Genomic DNA, 22768 nt, shown 5'->3' on the forward strand with positions numbered 1-22768 from the left:
AAACCGAAAAACACGTGTAGCCGTCCGACCGTCCGCGGAGCCGTGAAATTGTGTGATTATACGTGTATTTTAACGCTGGTTGTTTGAATGCCGGTCGCATCGTGTCTATTAATTACGTACGTCCATTAATTACGGGTTGCTGGAATATACCTTTCGACCCTTTAGATTGCTGAGATCCCTAAGACCTTTGAAGACCCTCTAAGTCTACCAAGACCCTTAAACACTCAAAAGACCCAGAGGACCAAAAATAACCGGAAGACACAAAAGACCCCAAAGACCATGAACACCCAAAATATCACAAAACACTTAAAATATTAAAAAGATCCAAAAGTCCCAAAATACACTGAAGACCCTTAAGGATGCAGAAGACCCAAAAGACTCATAAGACCCTTTAGACCCATTAGACCCCAAGATCCCCCTCCCCTTCCGCTCCAGCGATCGCCAGATCACTGTCCAATCGAGACCAGAATCCCGTTGGGTTGGCAGTTACAGTCCTGCTGCCAAAGCTGCGCAAAGGCGCCCTCCAGGTGACTGGGAAATCACACCCTCGGGTATGGACGTTCCACGGCTCACAGTGGGCGAACCGCAAATTAACCTTCAAAGCCACGTTGCACACACACACACACACACACCAGATACATCTGAATGTGGTGAACCCTCTCCCTCCCACAGATCTTCCGTTGTCCATGTTCTCTGCTGTTGTACTCGAGTGCTTCCCTCTCTCTCCCCATCTTGTCTCCCGCTCCCTTTATTGTACGTTTTGTGTGTCGGTTTTTTTTTGTGTGATTAATGTTAGCTCTTTCACGAGCCTCGATCTTGTATACAAGAAGAAAAAAAAATTCCCAAAACCCTTAATACCACTTTTACCCTTTCAATACTTTAGACACCTTTAGATCCCTTCACCCTTCCAACCTTTTATAACCTTTAAACCTCTTAAGTACCTTCGACCCTATAGACCTTAAAACCATTTCGACCCCTTACACCCTTCAGACCGATTAGACAGCTTCGACCCTTGACTATTTAGAGCTTCACACCACTTGGACCTTTTTTGATTGCAAATAAATTACAAATACATATCACTAATATTACAAATAAATAATATCACGTATATTACAAAGAAATTTGTGCAAAATAAATGTTTGTATTGTTACAGATTCGTCACTTCCGTTGTCGTGGTTTTCATCCACTGTAAACATTTTTGATTCCATGTACTCTTATTGTTTTCAAAAGGGTTATTGTTTATGAACTGTTTTCAAAAGGTGAAAAAGTTAGAGTTAAAAGAAACTGGAAACCGGATCGGGAACCGAACGACGAAGAAGAAGAGGAGGAGGAGAAAAAGAAGGCGGAGCGAGTGAGTCGGAGAAGAAGCATAGTTGCTTTGTGGTCTGGAGCGAACGTTGGTGAGGAAGAGTCACGAGTGAACTTTGGGTTTCCCAGGAACGGGATTCCTGCGACAGAGTTGTTATCGCTGTGACAGATCAACCTGCGTGTCAGGTTTTTGGCGGTGGATTCCGAGGAGAATCATCGTCGGGCCGTTACGCCTCGAGAACGGGCTGTCGGCCATCTTGACTCGCGCACTTTGCGCATCGCACAATTTGCTTCGCTTCAGCCATTTTCACCACATTCAGATGTATCTGGTGTGTGTGTGTGTGTGCAACGTGGCTTTGAAGGTTAATTTGCGGTTCGCCCACTGTGAGCCGTGGAACGTCCATACCCGAGGGTGTGATTTCCCAGTCACCTGGAGGGCGCCTTTGCGCAGCTTTGGCAGCAGGACTGTAACTGCCAACCCAACGGGATTCTGGTCTCGATTGGACAGTGATCTGGCGATCGCTGGAGCGGATCGACTTTGGCTTGAAGCCGGAATCAACTTTGGCTTGAAGCCGGGATTAGAGACATTGGGAATCTTCTTCTTTTCACTCACTTGGAGCACAGTGAGTTATATTGTACGAACCTGATGGTACCATCATAGGATATATATTGATTGTACTTTTGATTACTATTATTGTTGTACTGTTATTCTTGTGTGATCTTAATACAAAATTTGTTTGTTGGTAACAATTGGTGTGGCTTCACCATTGATCTTTGACATACAGAATAACACATTTTTCTGCCGTGACTCCTCTCGGGGCTCGGAGGTACTTCTGCTCGGAGGAGGCCAGGGGGTTGGGGAGGAGCACGTAACAGTATTATGATTAGTGTAAATGATGACAATACAGCAACTCAAGTTCACTCAGGTCATCATCCTCAGTTTCAACAAGCCTGTGCTTCTGTAGCGACGTGTGGTGAGGCGAGCGTAGCAAGCTGATCCACGCTAGTTATTTTATATTATTGGTACTTACACCATGTGATATATTCTCTGCACGCTCCACCTCCGTAATGTAGAAACATGACACTTGAACACAAGGGCCTTCCAGTATACGGGCGACAAGTGGACATTCGTGACTTAGCATCTTTCTTCGTTCTGAAAACACAAGCAGACAATTGCTGGAAAATTTCATCGCTGACGCATCATTCGTTGATCAAATAAAAAGCGTGTTTTGAGGATTACCATCAGGTTTTTCACATGTTTCACTCCATACACAGTACACTTCATACATTTCAAAGAAAATTTTAAGAAAAGACAATTATAATAATTAGTTAATGGTTAGGGTTACGGTTTGGGTTGTTAGGGTACGGTTAGGGTTAGAGTTAGGGTTAGAGTTAGGGTTAGAGTTGTTAGGGTTAGGGTTAGGGTTGTTAGGGTTGTTAGGGTTAGGGTGGTTAGGGTTAGGGTTGTTAGGGTTATGGTTAGGGTTGTTAGGGTTACGGTTAGGGTTGTTAGGGTTACGGTTAGGGTTGTTAGGGTTACGGTTAGGGTTGTTAGGGTTACGGTTAGGGTTGTTAGGGTTACGGTTAGGGTTGTTAGGGTTACGGTTAGGGTTGTTAGGGTTACGGTTAGGGTTGTTAGGGTTACGGTTAGGGTTGTTAGGGTTACGGTTAGGGTTGTTAGGGTTACGGTTAGGGTTGTTAGGGTTACGGTTAGGGTTGTTAGGGTTACGGTTAGGGTTGTTAGGGTTACGGTTAGGGTTGTTAGGGTTACGGTTAGGGTTGTTAGGGTTACGGTTAGGGTTGTTAGGGTTACGGTTAGGGTTGTTAGGGTTACGGTTAGGGTTGTTAGGGTTACGGTTAGGGTTGTTAGGGTTACGGTTAGGGTTGTTAGGGTTACGGTTAGGGTTATTAGGGTTACGGTTAGGGTTGGGGTTAGGGTTAGGGTTAGGGTTAGGGTTAGGGTTGATAGGGTCGTTGTTAGGTTAGGTTGTTGTGAGGTTGTTAGGTTCGGCTGTATACCTTCATTTGCTCGAACAATATAAAGGGCAAATTCTTCCGCAGGATTTTCGATCTGCAAGTAGAGATGAGGAATTAAAAAAAATACAAATAAATGAATCTTACAACAGTGAAAGTCATGATTTATCAAAGGTAAATTGCATTGCCACTATTGCATCATTAACTATCCAGCCGTGCCAAGCGTAGCGACATCGAGGCCGTTTATATAATTATTACTGATACATGAAACACCCTGCAACCAATGTCTACAGAAAACAGACTTTTTGGAACACAGGCCGCATTTTCCATCCAATCATCATGTAACTTTGTTCAACAATTCTGCATGGGTAGGCGCTCCTATGTTGAATTTTTTTTGTCAATCACTCAAGCGTTTACGGAGAAAACCAATTTAAGTTTACGGAATGGAAAAGGTGAGGGTGGAAGAAAAAAAAATAGGGCCTCAGCCGACGTTCCACAACATGATCAAGGATGACATCTTAAACACAACTGACCCTGAATTTTTGAAGAAGCAAATGGATTGTTTCTTCCGCTGTAGTTTTGTTGTTCACATGGACGCAGGTCACGCAGTCAATCACTGGTGTAAAAACTGACGTCTGTAAAGCAATGTTGGGACATCAGTAAAGATTAATCATGGACACATGTAGGAAATTAAGAAAGCGGGTGAAAAAGTAATGGGGGAGAGAGGGGAGGGGAGGCAGAGGGAGGTGTGTATACAAAACAGCGGATTTTTACACCATCCATACTCACCGCCTCCAGGACCAAAAAATATCGGTCCAATATCAAGAATGAGCTTTCAAACTTGTCTCCCTCCTCTAAAACCAGGTGGCACCTTATCAAGACTTGCACCCTCTGCCCTCGCTACACTTTGTCACCCTCAGGCATCTACGGGATGCACGCAGTCCACCAGCAACTGCCTCCTAGTGAAACTGCATGAATCCAGAACAACAACTCACCTTCACTCATTTATTCCTCTTTCACCACAATCTCGAGTCATCTCCGATCCAAAATAATGATATTTTCTACACCTATTAAACAACATCCAACCCTGGCAAACATTTTGCTTACGTATCCATGTTGTCCACCCTTTTACATTCTCCCTTACCCATCATCGTTACCTGCTTCCCTTATTGGTCCATCTCCATCTATTTTCTCCCTCCGCCCTGCTGTTGGCGTTCCCCTTTCTGCTGCCGTTTCCTTTGTCATGTCGTATCCTGATTTGTTCGTTGTCATAGCTCTTACACGAACCTAGACCATGCATTAAAAAAAAAAAATGTTCCTCCTTCCCCACCACCACCATTCAAACAACGCCACCACATTCACCGATTCGCCAATTGCGGCATTTTCCAGCATTTTGCATTCCAGCATATAGGCCTACATACATACATATACATACATACGTTGCCTTCAGAAAGTATTTACATTGCTTGACTTTTTCACATTTTGTTGCATTGCAGCCTGAATTTAAAATGGATTAAATTGTTCACTGATCTACACATAATACCCCACAATATCAAACTGGAATTTTTTTTTTAGAATTTTTACAAAATAATTAAATATTAAAAGCTGAAATGTCTCGAGTCAATAAGTATTCAACCCCTTTGGTATGACACTCAAAATCGAGCTCAGGTGTATCCAATTTCCTTTGATCATCCTTAAGATGTCTCCACAACTTGATTTGAGTCCACTTGTGGCCAACTCAATTGATTGGACATGATTTAGAAAGAAACACACCTTTCTATATAGGGTCCCACAGTTGACAGAGATTGTCAGAGCGGAAACTCTATCATTAAGTCCAAGGAACTGTCCGTAGAACTCAGATATAATTGTGAGGAAACTTAAACCTGGGAAATGGTATAAAACAATATCTAAAGTGTTTAAAGATCCCAAGAGCACAGTGAGCTCCATCATTAGGAAATGGAAAGAATATTGAACGACCCATATTTCCTAGAGCTGGCCGTCTGACCAAACTGAACAACTGGGCAAGAAGGACCTTGGTCAGGGAGGTGACCAAGAACCAATTACCAGTCTGACAGAACTACAGATTTCCTTGGCTGAGATGGAAGAACCTGCCAGAATGTCAACAGTCTCTACAGGACTTCGTAAATCCAGGCTTCATGTGAGAGTGGCCAGACGGAAGCCACTCCTGAGAAAAAGACACGTGACAGCACATCTGCAGCTTGCAAGAAGACATGTGAAAGACTCTGGGAGCATGAGGTAAAATATTCTGTGGTCTGATGTGATGAAAATTGAACTCTTGAGCATCAATGCAAAGCGCTACATCTGCGGAACCCGAGAAAAGATCATCACCCATCTAACACCATCCCTACCGTGAAGCGTGGTGGTGGCAGCATCATGTTATGGGGATGCTTTTCAGTGGCATATACTGGGAGGTTTGCAAAGATAGAGAGAACAATGAGTGGAGCCAAATACAGGCAAATCCTTGAGGAGAACCTGCTTTACAGTGTACAAAAGACCTTAAACTGCGGCAAAGATTTATGTTCCACCAAGACAATGACCCCAAGCATACAGCCAAAGCAACACTGGAATGGCTTCAGAACAAGAACGTGAAAGTCATTAAGTGGCCCAGACAAAGCCCAGACTTGAACCCCATTGAGAATCTGTGGAAAGACTTGAAGATTGCTGTTCACCGACACTCCCCATCCGACTTGACAGAGCTTGAGTACATCTGCAAGGAAAAATGGGAGAGACTCCCCAAATCCCGATGTGCAAAGATTATACAGACATACGAAAGAAGATCCGAAGTTGTGATAGCTCCAAAAGGTGCTTCTACAAAATATTGGCTCAGGGAGTTCAATACTTATGTAAATGAGATATTTCAATATTTCATTTTCAATCGATTTGTAAAAATTTCTGAAAACATTTTTAACCTTGTGATTATGGGGTATTTTGTGTGAATCTGTGACAAAAAAAATTAAATTTCATCAATTTTAAATTCAGGCTTCAAACAAACTGTGAAAAAGTCAAGGGGTGTGAATACTTTCTGAAGGCACTGTGTATATACATTCTTTATTGAAACTCACTTCTCTATTTTCTCTCCTGTGGAACCACCTTCCATACTCTCTTCAGCCAAATTCTTCCCCCGGTATCTTCAAGATGGCTGTTCACCACCATCTCAGGTTCATCCAGTGTTGCCAAACACCTTCATTCCCCTTCCCTCCCTTCACCTTACATTTACATGTCCTTGTAATATCTGTATTTCCTAATCACAGGATTTTTCACCTGTAGAACAGATGCAGAAATAAAACAAGAAAACTAGAACGGCACTCAGTAGGGAGCATACATACCTCCGCCTGGTTGGCCATATCACTCAATGTTGAAGAATCACTGAAAAATTAAATAATTCTCATATCCGAATTCATATTCAGATCTTCACCAAAATATAATCTGTTTGTCCTGGTCAGACACCCAACCTGTCCACCAAGTTTCGGCCAAATCCCTCCACAACTTTTTGAGATATCCTGCTATGTATCGTTTTTGGCCCGATCTCCCAATGGTGAAGAATCACTTAAAAAATTCTACTAGCCGGATCCGGATCCGGTTCTTTACCAAAATCTAATAATTTCGTCCTTGTCACATACGCTACATCTCTGCCAAATTTCGTCCGAAGCCGTCCACAACCTTTTGAGATATTTTGTTCACAAACAAACTAACGGACAGACAAACAGACAGGGGTGAAAACATAACTTCCATCCACATTTGGTGGCGGAGGTAACAATTCGTTTGAATATTTAGGCCAACATTTTTCAATGTGGAATAAATTAATCTCACATGGCTCCCAGCAGGTAGATGCTTTGACCATGCGCACACCTTGTGATTGTAGAAATGTCCGTTGACCGATACCCGATGTTCCTGTAGGACTTTCTTTTGGGCAGATGAGCGCCGCTTGGGTCGCCGGATTGTGCTCACATCGCTCTGCGTGCGAATTAAACTACCTGCAGACAACACCAAAAGGCCAAGACGCACTCCACACCACCTAGAAATGGAATTGCATCATCTTCAAGCATTTCCTTTGTATCTTGCAATTCGTATGTAATAAGCAGATAATCGCAGCAACGCACTGCTACAAACAAGATCGGCGTTGGACTACCATCTTTCGTACGAAAAGGTTGCACAACGCTGACTAAAAAATGTCTGATGTTGTTGTTAGGTCCGACCTAAAAACGTTATGTTATGTTGTTGTATGGCTAAAAATGTCCAGAGGAGGGGTGTTATGCGCTGGAGGACCCCTCCACAAGCACTGCTCCATGGTTGGCATTCAATATTCCAGAAGAGGGGCGTTATCACCAGCTTACCCGAAGAGGAGGGCGTTATCACCAGCACCCTGAACAAACAGGATGGTATTCATAGAATACTTACCCTGCGCAGTCAACTTGGTGTGAGCCAACTCTTCTGTTTTTGAACGTTTCTTTTTTTTTGATCCAATATGGCTGCCAGACCACGTGAGCGATGACATCATAAATGTATATTCTCTAATACAATTGTTGCGTAGATCACGCTCAATAAATTTCAAACTGATCAGACGAAGCGTTGTCCCTGTCGAATTATAACGTCATAATTATGGCACCAATGACGTCATCCTTAACAACACCTATTCCCCATATGGAGTTCTTTACAATGAGCCATGTTTCAATTTTTTTCATGGAGCGGTTTCGGAAATAGAGGTACATGTTTTTTCGATTTTTTCCAAGATGGCGTCTGTACCACGTGACATATGCCGTCATAATTATCATTTTTAAAATTCCACAGGAGGAGCCGCTCATACTCTGAAAATTTCGTGTCCATCGGTCTAACAGTTGCAGAGGAATTTTTTTTTCATACTGATCAGATCAAGTGTTGTACTTGTCGAATTATGACGTCATAATTAAGGCACCGATGTCATCATCATCAATATATCTTATTCCCCATGGTGAGTACTTGACAATGAGCCACGTTTCCATTTTTCCCATTGAGCGGTTTGGGAGATATAGAGGTGTAACGTTTTTCCAAGATGGCGCCTGTACCACGTGACATATGACGTCATAATATTCATTAAAATATTCTGAAGGAGGAGGCCCTCCTACCTCCTATGGTGAAAATTTCATGTCAATCGGACCAAGAATTGCAGAGAAAATGAATTTTTAAAATGCAGACCCGGCACACATACGGCACACGTCGGTTACTGCTTAACCCCGCTTTTCGCTTCGTGAGCGCAGGGTAATTACAAATTCCCATTCTAACATATAGGCGGGCATTGAATCAGCGGAATCGCCACGCTCCCAGGAATGATGCAAACCCACACGCATGTGCTGCATACCGACAGGTACCTTCTGCCGCTTGAGCGGTATCATGTTCGTCTTTCATCACCGTGCCATCCTCTTCTCTGCATGCTGTGCTTGGCTGGTCCTGCCACGAGTTCAGGTCTGGAGTAGCCAGCCAGCGGGAGAGTCCTCTGTGTACAAACACCACCAGATGGGACCAGAGATTTGGTGTTACCTATGACCGATGCACCTTTTCTCATGCAACATGTTGACATCTAATTAAAGCAGAGATCTAAAAGGGAAAGAGGTAGCTAAGAAAAAACAAAAAACAAAAAACTTCATTTGGGGGTAAGCAGGTCGGTCCTTCATTGAAATCATACTAAAATACTCAATTTGGTGTCTGTCAGTCTGTCTGACCATGATACATCCGGTCATTTCGCTCTTTCACGAGCCTCGATCTTGTATACAAAAAAAAAAAAAAAAAAATCCAATTTCAACCAAACTTGGCAGGACGACTAAGGGTCACATGATGGATGTTGTATAGATACGTCATTTGCCCCCCCCCCCCCCCCCAAGGGGATGTTCCACCTTGGGTGAAATCTGTGTTAAGGTTTATATCTATTAAAATAGCTTATCGTGGCGTTTTCTCATAACAAAAATAATAACAATATTAATGATAACAGCATAATATTAATGTTATTACAAAACAATATTAAGACTAAAAATGTCGTCCCCCCCACGTAAGGGGATTTTCGTCTTTGGACACAAACACCGTATTAATGTGAATAAATAGTTTATGGTGGCATTTCATGGGGGAACCCCTACCGGAAGTAAAAAAATATTATAAACCACAAACACGCAAGATTACCTTTTTAAACAGTCACTACAGTTTTGGTGTTACAACACAAGCCTGGTGTTGGCTTAGCGGTTAGGGTGCAGGCTTGGGATCCTCGGATCCTGAGTTTGAATCCCGGTCGATCGTTGAATTAACGCCAAGGGGGTTGACTCACCCTGTCATTGAGTACCAGCTTGCTGGGACGAATGATCCCGGTGTGTACCCCCGATTTAGAATAGGTACACCGCATCCTTGCGCATGCAACGTAAGAGGTGACTAAGGGTTGGCATCAGGAAGGGCATCCGGCCATAAAAACATTGCCTCAGATAGGGACCCACGATTGTCATGGGGCCTGCAAGGCTAACCCCCGCTCTAGCGGGGAAAAAATGGCCTTAAAACGATCATTCATTCACTACTGCTGTTTAACACGAAACTCAAATGGAGGGAACTCGACGTTCTTGAGGCATTATATGCTTATCACACAGACTAACAGGCCCGAGCCTAAATCTACTGTAATCTATATATCCCAAAGAGGAAAAAAAAACCTGATCGCTCCTGCCACTCCCATAGGGAGTTGGTGTGCTAGTTTGTTGAACACACCATTTCAGGATATTTATTACCCTCACCAGAGGAGAGGGTGTTGCATTTGAGTCTGTTGGTCTGTTTGTTTGTCTGTTTGTCCGCACAGAATAAATATGATTTTCTCTGCAACCGTTGGTCCGATTGAAAGGAAACTTTCACCATAGGTGCAACTCCACCTGTAGAATTTTTTTATGATAATTATGACGTCAATGGTCACGTGGTTCGGCCGCCATCTTTGAAAAATCGAAAAAATTGCACCTCTATATCTCTGAAAGCACTGAATAGAAAAAATTGAAACATGTCTCATTGTAAAGAACTCTCAATGGGGAATAAATTATATTAATGATGTCATCGGTGCCTTCATTATGACGTCATAATTTGACAGGTACAAAACTTCATCCGATCAAGATGAAATGTCTTGAGCGTCATGTAGGCATAAATTGGCAGAGAAATAAAATGATAACGTCATCGGTCACGTGGTTCGGCCGCCATATTTGTTTTAACATAAAAGCCTTAAAAACCACTGAAAATACATTCTGGCGAGGGTTTGCAATCTTTGATTGCTCTTTTTCTTGTTTATTTATGCATCGACTATGATACAGTCACGTGAAAAAGTAAGTACACTCCATGTAAAGTTTTGAATTTTTCAACATATTTCAACATACAGCTATTTGATCTTCATTTCAACAATATTGAAAGATAAAGGTGATATAATATAACAAATATCATGAAACATTTACATTTTGTAGTCCATTGCATAATTTAAATAAACATAAATGCAAATTTTGCATGTGGAAAAAGTAAGTACACCCCTACATTTATCACTACTTCAAATACCTAAAATTAGAATCAGGTGAACCAGCTCAGGGGCAAATGATTAGAACATCGTTAGAGAGGATCTTGACCCTGTCATATTTAAACCTCATACATTTAGTTTGGTTTGCTCTTTGTTGTTGAGGTGTGCGGCATCACCATGCCTAGATCAAAAGATCTCTCTGAGGCCTTCAGAAAGAAGGTTATAGATGCCTACGAGTCTGGGAAAGGATTTAAAAAGATCTCCAAACAATTTGAAATCAATCATTCGACTGTCCGGAAGATCATCTACAAGTGGAGAAGATTCCAAACAACTGCCAACTTGTTCAGGCCAGGCCGCCCCAGCAAGTTCAGCCCGAGAGCAGACCGCAAGATGCTGAAAGGAATCTCTAAGAACCCCAAAATGTCATTAAGGGACCTACAGGTAGCTCTTGCCACTGTTGATGTCAAAGTGCACGAGTCTACCATTAGAAAGAGGCTGCACAAATTTGATCCGCATGGGAGGTGTGCCAGGAGGAAACCTTTGCTGTCCAGAAAGAACATCAGGGCAAGACTAAAGTTTGCCAATAAACACCTCGGCAAAGACCAGCACTCCTGGAACAATGTGCTCTGGACAGATGAGTCAAAGGTAGAGCTATTTGGCCACAGTACCAGAAGACATGTTTGGCGAAAACCAAAGACAGCATTTGACCACAAGAACCTGATACCAACTGTAAAGCATGGTGGTGGAAATATTATGGTTTGGGGCAGCTTTGCTGCATCAGGGCCTGGGCAGCTCACCATCATAGAATCCAATATGAATTCTTCATTGTACCAGAGGGTGCTCGAGGATAATGTGAGGTCATCTGTTGGAAAGTTGAAGCTCAACTGACGGTGGACCTTGCAACATGACAATGACCCTAAACATACCAGTAAATCCACCAAGGAATGGCTGAAAAGAAAGAAATGGAGGGTTCTGGAATGGCCAAGTCAAAGCCCGGATCTAAATCCCATCGAGATGTTGTGGGGGGATTTGAAACGGGCTGTGCATGCAAGAAACCCCTCAAACATCGCACAGCTGAAAGAATTCTGCATGGAGGAGTGGGCAAAAATTTCTCCCAGTCGATGTCAGAGACTGGTAGACAGTTATAAGAAACGCCTACTTGAGGTTGTTTCTGCCAAAGGGGGCAATACCACCTCTTAGAGCCAAGGGTGTACTTACTTTTTCCACATGCGAAATTTGCATTTATGTTTATTTAAATTATACAATGGACTACAAAATGTAAATGTTTCATGATATTCGTTATATTATATCACCTTTATCTATCAATATTGTTGAAATGAAGATCAAATAGCTGTATGTTGAAATATGTTGAAAAAGTCAAAACATTACATGGGGTGTACTTACTTTACAAAACTTTACATGGGGTGTACTTACTTTTTCACGTGACTGTATGTCTAATTGTTTGGAGTGGCTAATTGCTCCTATTAATTTGCAACAACAGATTAAATTATACATGCTGTATTCATAGGTATTGCTGATGTAGTGACTAAATTGATCACCAAAACTTGAAAATAAATTATTACTTTGGAGCTCACCTGTTTGGGGACAGAGGTGATGGAGAAGAGGTTGGGTTGAATATATCCGTTAGCTGGAGTCGTAGGGGTGTTCGAATCCCCCAGGATATCTGTAGGTAGCCCTCGAGGATGTGGCGACCCGAATCCTGAGAGCAGCACATAAACAGGTAAAAACTTCAAGATAATATCGCTTTAAACACGACGCAAGAACACACCCATACATACAGTCACGTGAAAAAGTAAGTCTAAAAAGTAAGTAAAAAGTAAGTCTGCCCTTTGGCAGAAACAACCTCAAGTAGGCGTTTCTTATAACTGTCTACCAGTCTCTGACATTGACTGGGAGAAATTTTTGCCCACTCCTCCATGCAGAATTCTTTCAGCTGTGCGATGTTTGAGGGGTTTCTTGCATGCACAACTCGTTTCAAATCCCCCCACAACATCTCGATGGGATTTAGATCCGGGCTTTGACTTGGCCATTCCAGAACCCTCCATTTCTTTCTTTTCAGCCATTCCTTGGTGGATTTACTGGTATGTTTAGGGTCATTGTCATGTTGCAAGGTCCACCTTCGGTTGAGCTTCAACTTTCCAACAGATGACCTCACATTATCCTCGAGCACCCTCTGGTACAATGAAGAATTCATAATGGATTCTATGATGGTGAGCTGCCCAGGCCCTGATGCAGCAAAGCTGCCCCAAACCATAATATTTCCACCACCATGCTTTACAGTTGGTATCAGGTTCTTGTGGTCAAATGCTGTCTTTGGTTTTCACGAAAACATGTCTTCTGGTACTGTGGCCAAATAGCTCTACCTTTGACTCATCTGTCCAGAGAACATTGTTCCAGAAGTGCTGGTCTTTGCCTAGGTGTTCATTGGCAAACTTTAGTCTTGCCCTGATGTTCCTTCTGGACAGCAAAGGTTTCCTCCTGGCACACCTCCCATGTAGATCAAATTTGTGCAGCCTCTTTCTAATGGTAGACTCATGCACCTTGACATCAACAGTGGCAAGAGCTACCTGTCGGTCCCGTGATGACATTCTGTGGTTCTTAGAGACTTCTTTCAGCATCTTGCGGTCTGCTCTCGGGCTGAACTTGCTGGGGCGGCTTGGCCTGAACAAGTTGGCAGTTGTTTGGAATCTTCTCCACTTGTAGATGATCTTCCAGACAGTCGAATGATTGATTTCAAATTGTTTGGAGATCTTTTAAAATCCCTTCCCAGACTCGTAAGCATCTATAACATTCTTTCTGAATGCCTCAGAGAGCTCTTTTGATCTAGGCATGGTGGCACCGCACACTTCAACAACAAAGAACAAACCAAACTCAATGTCTGAGTTTTAAATAAGACAGGTTCCTCCAAGATCCTCTCTAACGATGTTCTAATCATTTGCACCTGAGCTGGTACACCTGATTCTAATTTTAGGTATTTGAAGTAGTGATAAATGTAGGGGTGTACTTACTTTTTCCACATGTGAAATTTGCATTTATGTTTATTTAAATTATACAATGGACTACAAAATGTAAATGTTTCATGATATTTGTTATATTATATCACCTTTATCTATCAATATTGTTGAAATGAAGATCAAATATCTGTATGTTGAAATATGTTGAAAAAGTCAAAACTTTACATGGGGTGTACTTACTTTTTCACGTGACTGTAGGTATAAAACAAATTGACGGTTGAGTGAAGAGACATGTGTACCGGCCACCAGGCATGAAGACATGAATGAAGGTATGTGAGTAACATGTCTGCATCTCACAAACTCAGGTGCGTATGTTTGAGTGAGGTGAGAATATCTGGGAGCAAGCCAGGTGAGTCGTACCAAAGAAGTAATTAGCTCAAACGGTGTCCCTTTATGGTACGTGTTGTAGACCATCAGAAGCTGCTGCAACTCTGATCTGCAGAGAAACAAACCACGTGTTCATAACCATCAACAATAAACAAAAACCACAACACAGTCTCCTTCATTGTTGCTTGAACGGCCATTGCTGCATGGATTCCGACCAACAGGTTGATGCATCTGGCAAACATTGTCCTGTCTGTAGACCACACATTGTCCTGTCTGGAGCATGGCAGTTTACTTGGGTGGAGAGGGGGACATGGTGGGGGCTTATCTACTGTTAACCAGCCAGATAACCATGTTTGGTGGTGTAATTACCCTGCGCTCGCGAAGCGAAAGACATTCGGGTACATACGCACGTGCATGTCTGCATCTTAAAAATTCATTTTCTCGGCAACCGTTGGTCCGATTGACATGAAATTTTCACCATAGGAGGGCCTCCTCCTGAAGAATATTTTAGTGCATATTATGACTTCACAGGTCACGTGGTACGGGCGCCATCTTGGAAAAAACAAAAACTTTGCACCTCTATATCTCAAAAACCGCTGCACAGAAATAAGTGAGGCAGGTCTCATTGCAAAAAACTCTCCATGTGGAATAACATATGTGAATGATGACGTCATAGGTGCTTCCATTATGACGTCATAATTAGACAAGTACAAAACTTTATCCGATCAGGATGAAATTTCTTAAGCTCCTTCTCGGTATAAATTGATGCAGAAATAATATTATAATGACGTCGTAGGTCACGTGGTTCGGACGCCATATTGTTTGAGTGAAAAGCCTGAAAAACCCCTAAAATCAAATTTTCTCCAAAACGACTGAACAGATCGAGGCCAAATTTTGCAGGCAGAATCGCATACCGATGACGAACAAAAAAAGTGAGCAAGCATGATGTCATGCATCACATGGTTTTGGAGTTATGACGTTTTAAAGCATAAACTTTTAAAACCTAGCTACTCCCTCATTTTTGATCCTATCGAGGGGAAACTTCACAGATGCGTTTAGAATATCAGTCTACTAAAACACCTTTTGGAATTTGCGTAGGTGACGTGGTTTGGCAGATATAAATAATTAAACGAAAATATTTTTAAAATTATAACTCTGGAACCGCTTCATTTATTCGTTATGAAACTTTACATTATAGTAGAAGTCATGAAGTGTAACACGTGTGCAAAATTACAAGATGATTGAATGTACGGTCTGGAAGCTAGAAGTTGTTATTGCGTGAAGAAGAAGAAGAAGAGTCTTCTAGAGTGGGCATGGAATTAATTATCACACTGCACATGACGAGCAGGCAAAGTACAGAGCGACCTCAAGGGGTCATTTTGACCTCAAATACAATTCTGATTTCAGATTTGTCAATCGCTGAGGTATATTAACACACGACCAAAACAGATTTGGCGAAATTCCGACGATTTTTGACGACAATATAACATTTGTGTCTGCATTTCAGTAAAGTAAAGTGTGTGCCGTGTCAGCATTTTAAAAATTTTAACGTGGCTCATTGTGAATAACTTCATATGGGAAATAGGTGTTGTTAACGATGACGTCATTGTTGCCATAATTATGACGTCATAATTCGATAGGGACAACGCTTCGTCTGATCAGTTTGAAAGAGCATGATCTATGCAACAATTATTCAGAGAATATGAATTTATGATCAAAAAAAAAATTGGATCTAAAAAAACTAACGTTCAAAAATAGAAGTGTTTGCTCACACCAAGTTGACTGCGCAGGGTAAGTATTCTCTGAATATCATCTAGTTGTTAGAGCATCCTCTGTCAGTCTGGGAGGTCGGGAGTTCAAACCCCGGCCAAGTTATACCAAAGGGTTTTTAAATAGTACGTGGTGCTTCCTAGCTTGATGCACAACATTTAAAGGGATAAAGCATGGACAATCGACCATAGGTTGGCAACCATTGTGCAGGACTGATGGGCCTATGGCCTCCTCCTGCCTCGAGGTTCATTGTAAGGGAACTCGTATGGTTTTATTACTCTGATGGTCTCCATGGGTGAGCTGGTCTCATACCGACAACACTCTGGCAACAAATGGCCCTAATTTAGATCTTCTTCTTCTTTTTATCGCAATGCATCTATTAAAGAAGCTCTATGATCTTTATACATCGATCCTTTCTCTTCAAACAGGTGAGGGAGAAGTCCACCAAGGAATTCTCATCGCGAAGAATACACAAGTTGAATACGTGACTTTTGGAATGACGCATTTCTTTTTGCATCCCAGAATGCTCGGCGCACATGCGCAGACACCCCAGGAGCTGCTGGTGTTCAGGGCATCACAAAGTATACCGTCTGTGGTTGATACGGATTGTTAACCAAAATGGCTCACAATTCTTCGGAAATAAGCTGAAAACACTTGGAAAAGTGCTTAAGAAAAAGGGCTGTGCCTCTGCACAACGAAAGACTTGGAAACTTGGAAACTTTCTCAGCTTGCTAAATGCGCAGCTGCTCGTACTGTAAACTCCCGACCATGTGGGCCAGTGATGATATTTACCATTAATCATGTTGGGAAGGACTATCAGTGCTGTGATAGCTGTTGTAAATACAATGTCTTCAGAAAGTATTCACACCCCTTCACTTTTCCACATTTTGTTGCGTTACACCCTGAATTTAAAATGGATTAAATTGAGATTTATTTTGTTACCAATCTACACACAATACCCCATAATGTCAGTGAAAACATGTTTTTAGAAATTTTTACAGAGTTATTGAAAGTGAAATGCAGAAATATCTAATTTGCACAAGTATTCAGCCCTCAGTGTCAATACTTCATCGAAACGCTTTTGGCAGCGGTCACAACTTCAAGTCTTCTTGGGTATGTCAGTATCAGATTTGCACATCTGGATTTGGGGAGTTTCTCCCATTCTTCCTTGCAGATTTGCTCAAGCTCTCTCAAGTTGTATGGGAAGTGTCGGTGAACAGCAATCTTCAAGTCTTTCCACAGATTTTCAATGTGATTTAAATCTGGCCTTTGGCTGGGCCATTCAGTGACTTTCACGTTCTTGTTTTGAGACCATTCCAGTGTTGCTTTGGCTGTATTATTGAGGTCATTTTCCTGTTGGAAGGTACATCTTCACCACAGTCTAAGGTCTTTTTCACTCTGAAGTAGGTTCTCCTTAAGGATTTGCCTGTATTTGGCTCCATTCATTGTTCCCTGTATCCTTACAAGTATCCCAATCCCTGCTGCTGAAAAGCATCTCCATAGCATGATGCTGCCACCACCATGCTTCATGGTAGGGATGGTGTTAGATGGGTGATGAGCTGTGCTCGGTTTCCATCAGACGTAGCGATTTGCGTTCAGGCCAAAGAGTTCAATTTTCGTCTCATCAGACCACAAAATATTTTGCCTCATGCTCTCAGAGTCTTTCATGTGCCTTGTTGCAAACTCCAGGCGTGCTGTCATGTGCCTTTTTCTCAGAAGTGGCTTCCATCTGGCTCCTCTCCCATAACGCCTAGATTTGTGAAGTGCTGCAGAGACTGTTGTCCTTCCGACAGGTTCTCCCATCTCAACCAAAGAACTCTGTCGTTCTGTCGAAGTTGTCATTGTGTTCTCGGTTCCCTCCCTGACCAAGGTCCTTCTTGCACGTTTGCTCAGATTGTTCAGATGGCCAGCTCGAGGAAGAGACTGGGTAGTTCCATATTCTTTCCATTTGCTAATGATGGAGCTCACTGTACTCTTGGGAACTTTCTAGGAATTGTTTTGTTCCTCTCCCCAGGTCTATGCTTCCTCACAATACTATCTCGGAGTTCTACGGATAGTTCCTTGGACCTCATGGTAGAGTTTCTGCTCTGACATGCACTGTCAACTGTGGGACCTTATATCGAAAGATGTGTTTCTTTCTAAATCATGTCCGATCAATTGAATTGGCCCCAGGTGGATTCCAATCATGTTGTGGAGACATCTCAAGGATGATCAAAGGAAATTGGATGCACCTGAGCTCAATTTGGAGTGTCATAACAAGGGGTTGAATACTTATTGACACAAGACATTTCAGCTTTTAATTATTTTGTAAAAAAAATTCGAAAGAAATTCCATCTTGACATTATGAAGTATTATTATGTGTCGATCAGTGAGAAGAAAAATCTGAATTTAATAAACTGTAAATTCAGGCTGCAACACAACAAAATACCTTGGTACCCTGCGAGATCCCGCTGGAGCTGTGAGGCGGTTCAAGGGAGAGGTGCCCGCGGTCTTAGGACAACTTGTGGAGGAGGTGGCAGCATCGCATGCAGCTGGAGGACGATCATCCTCACCTCTTTCTCTCAATAACCCTTCCTCGCTGGTATTGTCCTCTTCCCACCTGGGGGTGTGTCCCAATACCAATCAGCCAAGTGGATTAAGCACTCAAGCAAGTACTCCATAAAGGAACGGCCGGCTTAGCAAGTGCTAGCTCCTTGGTCGCACATGATCTGTCAGCAACCCTCTTCTGGTGAAATTGCCAAAATCAAGACTCTCTGCTCACCTTCACTCCTTCATTCCTCTTTTCTCCCACCTCTGGAACATGCGTCCATGTGTTTTTTTTTACCTCTTCCTCCCCCCCAAGCCCTCTCCCTCCCACAAATCTCCCGATGTCCCTGCTCTCAAATGTACTTGTGTGCTTCCCCCTCTCTCCCCATCTTGTCTCCCGCTCCCTTTATTGTCTTGTGTCCGTTTTTTTTTTTTGTCATTAATGTTAGCTGTTACACGAGCCTCGATCTTGTATACCAAAAAAAAAAAAAAAAAAAAGGGAAAAAATGAAAGGGTGTGAATACTTTCTGAAGGTATTGAATGCTCAGTCGACGTGGACCTTATGAGTTGTACCTGAACTGTCCCTTTGTGCTAATGCCTCAAGTACAGGAACTAAGGAGGATTGAGGAACGGGGCGGAAGGGGGGAGAAGCGAGGTTGCGGCTACAGTAACCCAATTAAACCCCAATTTCCCCCTGTTTACACCAAATAATGAAGGAAACACAAAGCTAACCCTTCAATTTCCAGATACGGTAAATATAAACGAGGTGTCGTCGTGAAAATCTCTACACAGGTATCTCAACTACCGGTACATGTTGGAACGACAATATTGTGAATGTGAAGGTGTCATTACTCTCATCGTATACCCGTGACCTTTAACCTGTGCACACTCGCAGGGAGACAGACCTCACGCCATCGTGGGTGACGCACGCCTCTCGCCAAGGGTTCGCCTTCCGCCGGGAAGAGTTGCGCTGCATACCTGCGGGACAGGTAGCGGATTTGTGCGACGCGAAGGTTTTAAACACACACACAGAACACCTGAATGGAACCCTCACAAATCCGTCTTCACATTTCCGTTATCCTAAATATTTCGTATGTAAAACAAAATAAACAAATAAATCTCAAGTGATCTTCTTCCCTTCAGGTTTACCGAGACGAGCGAAGGTCGAACGATGTTCACACTTTGGCTGAGTGAAGGAGCAGGAGAGACACAGGCGACCTTCAAACCAGGTGCAGCGTTACACCTGCACCTCACCACGTGCTCGCCGCACCCATTCCAGGCACGCGATAAAAGAGACACCTTATGCGCTCAGCTTGGGAAAAACTCGGACAGGTGCAAGAAATTTGAGGTATTTACACACAAAAGGTGATGGTCACCTGCGAACACCGATTCGGTATCAACATAATGTTACGGAGACGGTTTATGGGCCTCAGCAACCCTTTATTTGTTAATTCCTGCAACCGATACTTTGGGTTGTGTGTTAGTGTCATATAAACACACACACACACACACACGTAATTTCAAAACACACCTGGTCACAAGTGTACCTCACTGACCAGTGTGCCTCATCGGTCGAGGTCCTCAGCATCATCGCGTTTCGGCCCTTCAACCTCGATAGGTCAGCAAGGTGGGCCAGCAGGGGCACATACGACTCCACATGCAGCAGCTACACCCAGATACGTACATACCCCCACCCCCAGCCAGTGAAAACACAGACGACAACAACAAAACCACCTCCACTCCCAGAATCCACAGCCCCTCATCCACTCACTCACACACCAAAAAAAAAACAAAAAAAAAAACAACCGATCATCTACTCTTACAACATGCACCACTCAAACAAAAACACATTCATGCAAAACACACCCACTCCTGCAACACACACACACACACACACACACACACACACACACACACACACACACACACACACACACACCATTCACACACCTCCATCTCTCTTCCGCGCTCAGTCACTACCCCTTTAGACTGAAATGAACCACCACCCTCAACCTCAACCTACACCGTTCGACGTGCCTCCATAAACTTCCTCCATATCCAAAGTGAGCCTTTCAAGGCAACCTGGGCCACTCCACTTCCTCCACATCCACGATGTCACACATCCTCCTTCTTTCTGTCCCACACACTCCAAGCCGAGCAAGAAATGCAGAAAAGGAATTGCCAATATATCCTCCACACCCACCTCAAATGGCTGACAAGAAACTCGTCAACGCCTCTCCCGACACTCTGCCTCCAACTCACTGTACTTTCCTCTCTTCCTCTCGTGCACCTCCTCCATGTTCTCTTCCCAAGGTACAGACAATTCCCCTAACAATGTCAGGCCGCAACCTTGTCACACAGATATCCTCTGGGAATACCAATTGTGGCTTTAGGTCTGCCACCACCTGCCAATCACAACCATCTGACAGCCCTCTTGCTTTCCACCTCCTCCTCTTTTCACCTCTTACCACTTGGCCCTCTTTGACAAACAACACATCTCCCCCATCAGTCTCCTTCTCCACTCTTCTCTCTCTCGACCTCAGCACCTCTTGTTGCACCATCTGCACCACCACCGCCAGCACCTGATCATGTCGCCACCTGTATTGTCCTGCTGCCAATGCTACTGAACTTGCACTCAGTGCATGCTGCACCGTTCCCAGACCTCCACACAAATAACATCTCTCCTCCTGCAACAACCCCCACAATCTCAAGTTTACAGGTGACGGAAGCACATCATACGTTGCCCGCAACAGGAAACTCAACAATATTGGCTCCATCCTCCAAATCTCTTGCCACTTCAACATCCTCACCTGCACACCTTCCCACCTAGTCTAAGCACCTTGCTGTGCCTGACCGACTGCTTTCACATATCTCTGCTCCTCCTCCTTTCTGCTCACCTCCCTCTCAACCATCTTCCTCCTCTCTTTCACACATACCTTTCCCCATCGCTCATGCTCCATCCACCCCAAGCCATGCTTCCCATGCTGTACCATCCCCATGACCTCCTCCTGTTGCAACCGCTCCTCCATCTCGTCCACCTCTGCTCTTGCATTCCACTTCCGACTTCCCTACTTCTCTGTGAGAGCATTCCTTTCCACTGGATCACTTGAATCCCGAAACATCATGAACTCCCACACCCTCAAAACCTTAAACTCCTTGATGATGTTAATGATGTCAATGGAAACTGGAGTTTTACCACCTGACCATAAAGGCAATGTTCGTCAAACAGCGTGGCACTCCCAACCACCTCCTCACAAACCCGCTCACCACAACCTCCATTCTCTCCACATGCCCAATTGCAATATCATACATCATCAATGGCCACAATACTCGTGGCATCAACCCAAACTTCAAACACCATACCTTCAACTTACCTGGCAAACCACATCCATCAATCGTCTTCAAACCTCTCAAAAGCTTGTTCCTCACATCCTCCACTCTTCCCACATCATTCAACTCCACTGTATACCATCTTCCCAAAGTCTTCACAGGGGCCTCTACCAATGATGGAACCACCTCCCCTCCCAGCTCAAACCTGTGCATGTTATCCACTCCTCGTCTCACTATCACACTCCTCGACTTTCTTGCTTTAAATCCCATTCTTGCCCACCGCATCAACCTTTCCAGTCGTCCCAGTACCTCTACTGCTGCATCAGCGGACTGTTGGACAACTGTCAGGTCATCCATGAAAGCAAACATTGCTGGCAACCTCTGACCAGGGGCTAGCTCCACTTCTTTTCCATGTCCACTCACCGCACGTATCAACAACTCCATAACCAGCACAAACAAAATCGGGGAGATGGTACATCCCATCAGGATCCCCACTTCCAACTTCTGCCACTCTGTTACATAGGACTGTGTCGCAAACCGCATCCAAAACTGATCATAATATGCCATCAAAAAATCCCTAAATCTCCGTGGCACCCAAAAGAAATCCATGGCATATAACAATATTGGCAATTAATATGTGTGTGAAATATGTTGTATTGACAATTAATATTTAATGTGTATATTATAAAATATCATGGCAATTAATCTTATAAAATTGGCAATTGTCAGGCCGCAACCTTATAAAATTGACAGATGACAATGTCATGCCGCAACCTTGTCACACAGATCTCTTCTAGGAATACCAATTGTGGCTTTAGGTCTGCCATCACCTGCCAATCACAAGCATCTGACAGCCCTCTTGCTTTCCACCTCCTCCTCTTTCCACCTCTTACCACTTGGCCCTTTTTGACAAACAATATCTCTCCCTCATCGGTCTCCTTCTCCACTCTTCTCTCTCTCGATCTCAGCACCTGTTGTTGCACCA

The 22768-nt window shown here is 43.4% G+C and overlaps 1 protein-coding gene across 2 annotated transcripts in view; it reads right to left on the reverse strand.

The window, feature by feature from the left end:
* LOC137432975 (ras association domain-containing protein 2) overlaps window positions 1–19717 on the reverse strand; it is a 38263-nt gene extending 18546 nt beyond the window's left edge. Inside the window, exons 1-10 of one of the 2 annotated variants that reach the window (XM_068125332.2) lie at window positions 19603–19717; window positions 19359–19431; window positions 18356–18526; window positions 14191–14266; window positions 12391–12515; window positions 8649–8773; window positions 7153–7277; window positions 3816–3917; window positions 3328–3379; window positions 2340–2461 (exon numbers count right to left, since the gene is read on the reverse strand). In XM_068125332.2, coding sequence (XP_067981433.2) covers window positions 2340–2461; window positions 3328–3379; window positions 3816–3917; window positions 7153–7277; window positions 8649–8773; window positions 12391–12515; window positions 14191–14266; window positions 18356–18526; window positions 19359–19429 — 969 coding nt within the window. In that variant the 5' untranslated portion in view covers window positions 19430–19431; window positions 19603–19717. The remainder of the gene's footprint in view (window positions 1–2339; window positions 2462–3327; window positions 3380–3815; window positions 3918–7152; window positions 7278–8648; window positions 8774–12390; window positions 12516–14190; window positions 14267–18355; window positions 18527–19358; window positions 19432–19602) is intronic. The other variant, XM_068125333.2, reaches the window with a different exon arrangement.
* Window positions 19718–22768: the final 3051 nt, after the last annotated feature.

The sequence above is a fragment of the Myxine glutinosa genome, chromosome 8 (genome assembly GCF_964187855.1).
Source record: "Myxine glutinosa chromosome 8, kmMyxGlut1.1, whole genome shotgun sequence".
Lineage (NCBI taxonomy): Eukaryota > Metazoa > Chordata > Myxini > Myxiniformes > Myxinidae > Myxine > Myxine glutinosa.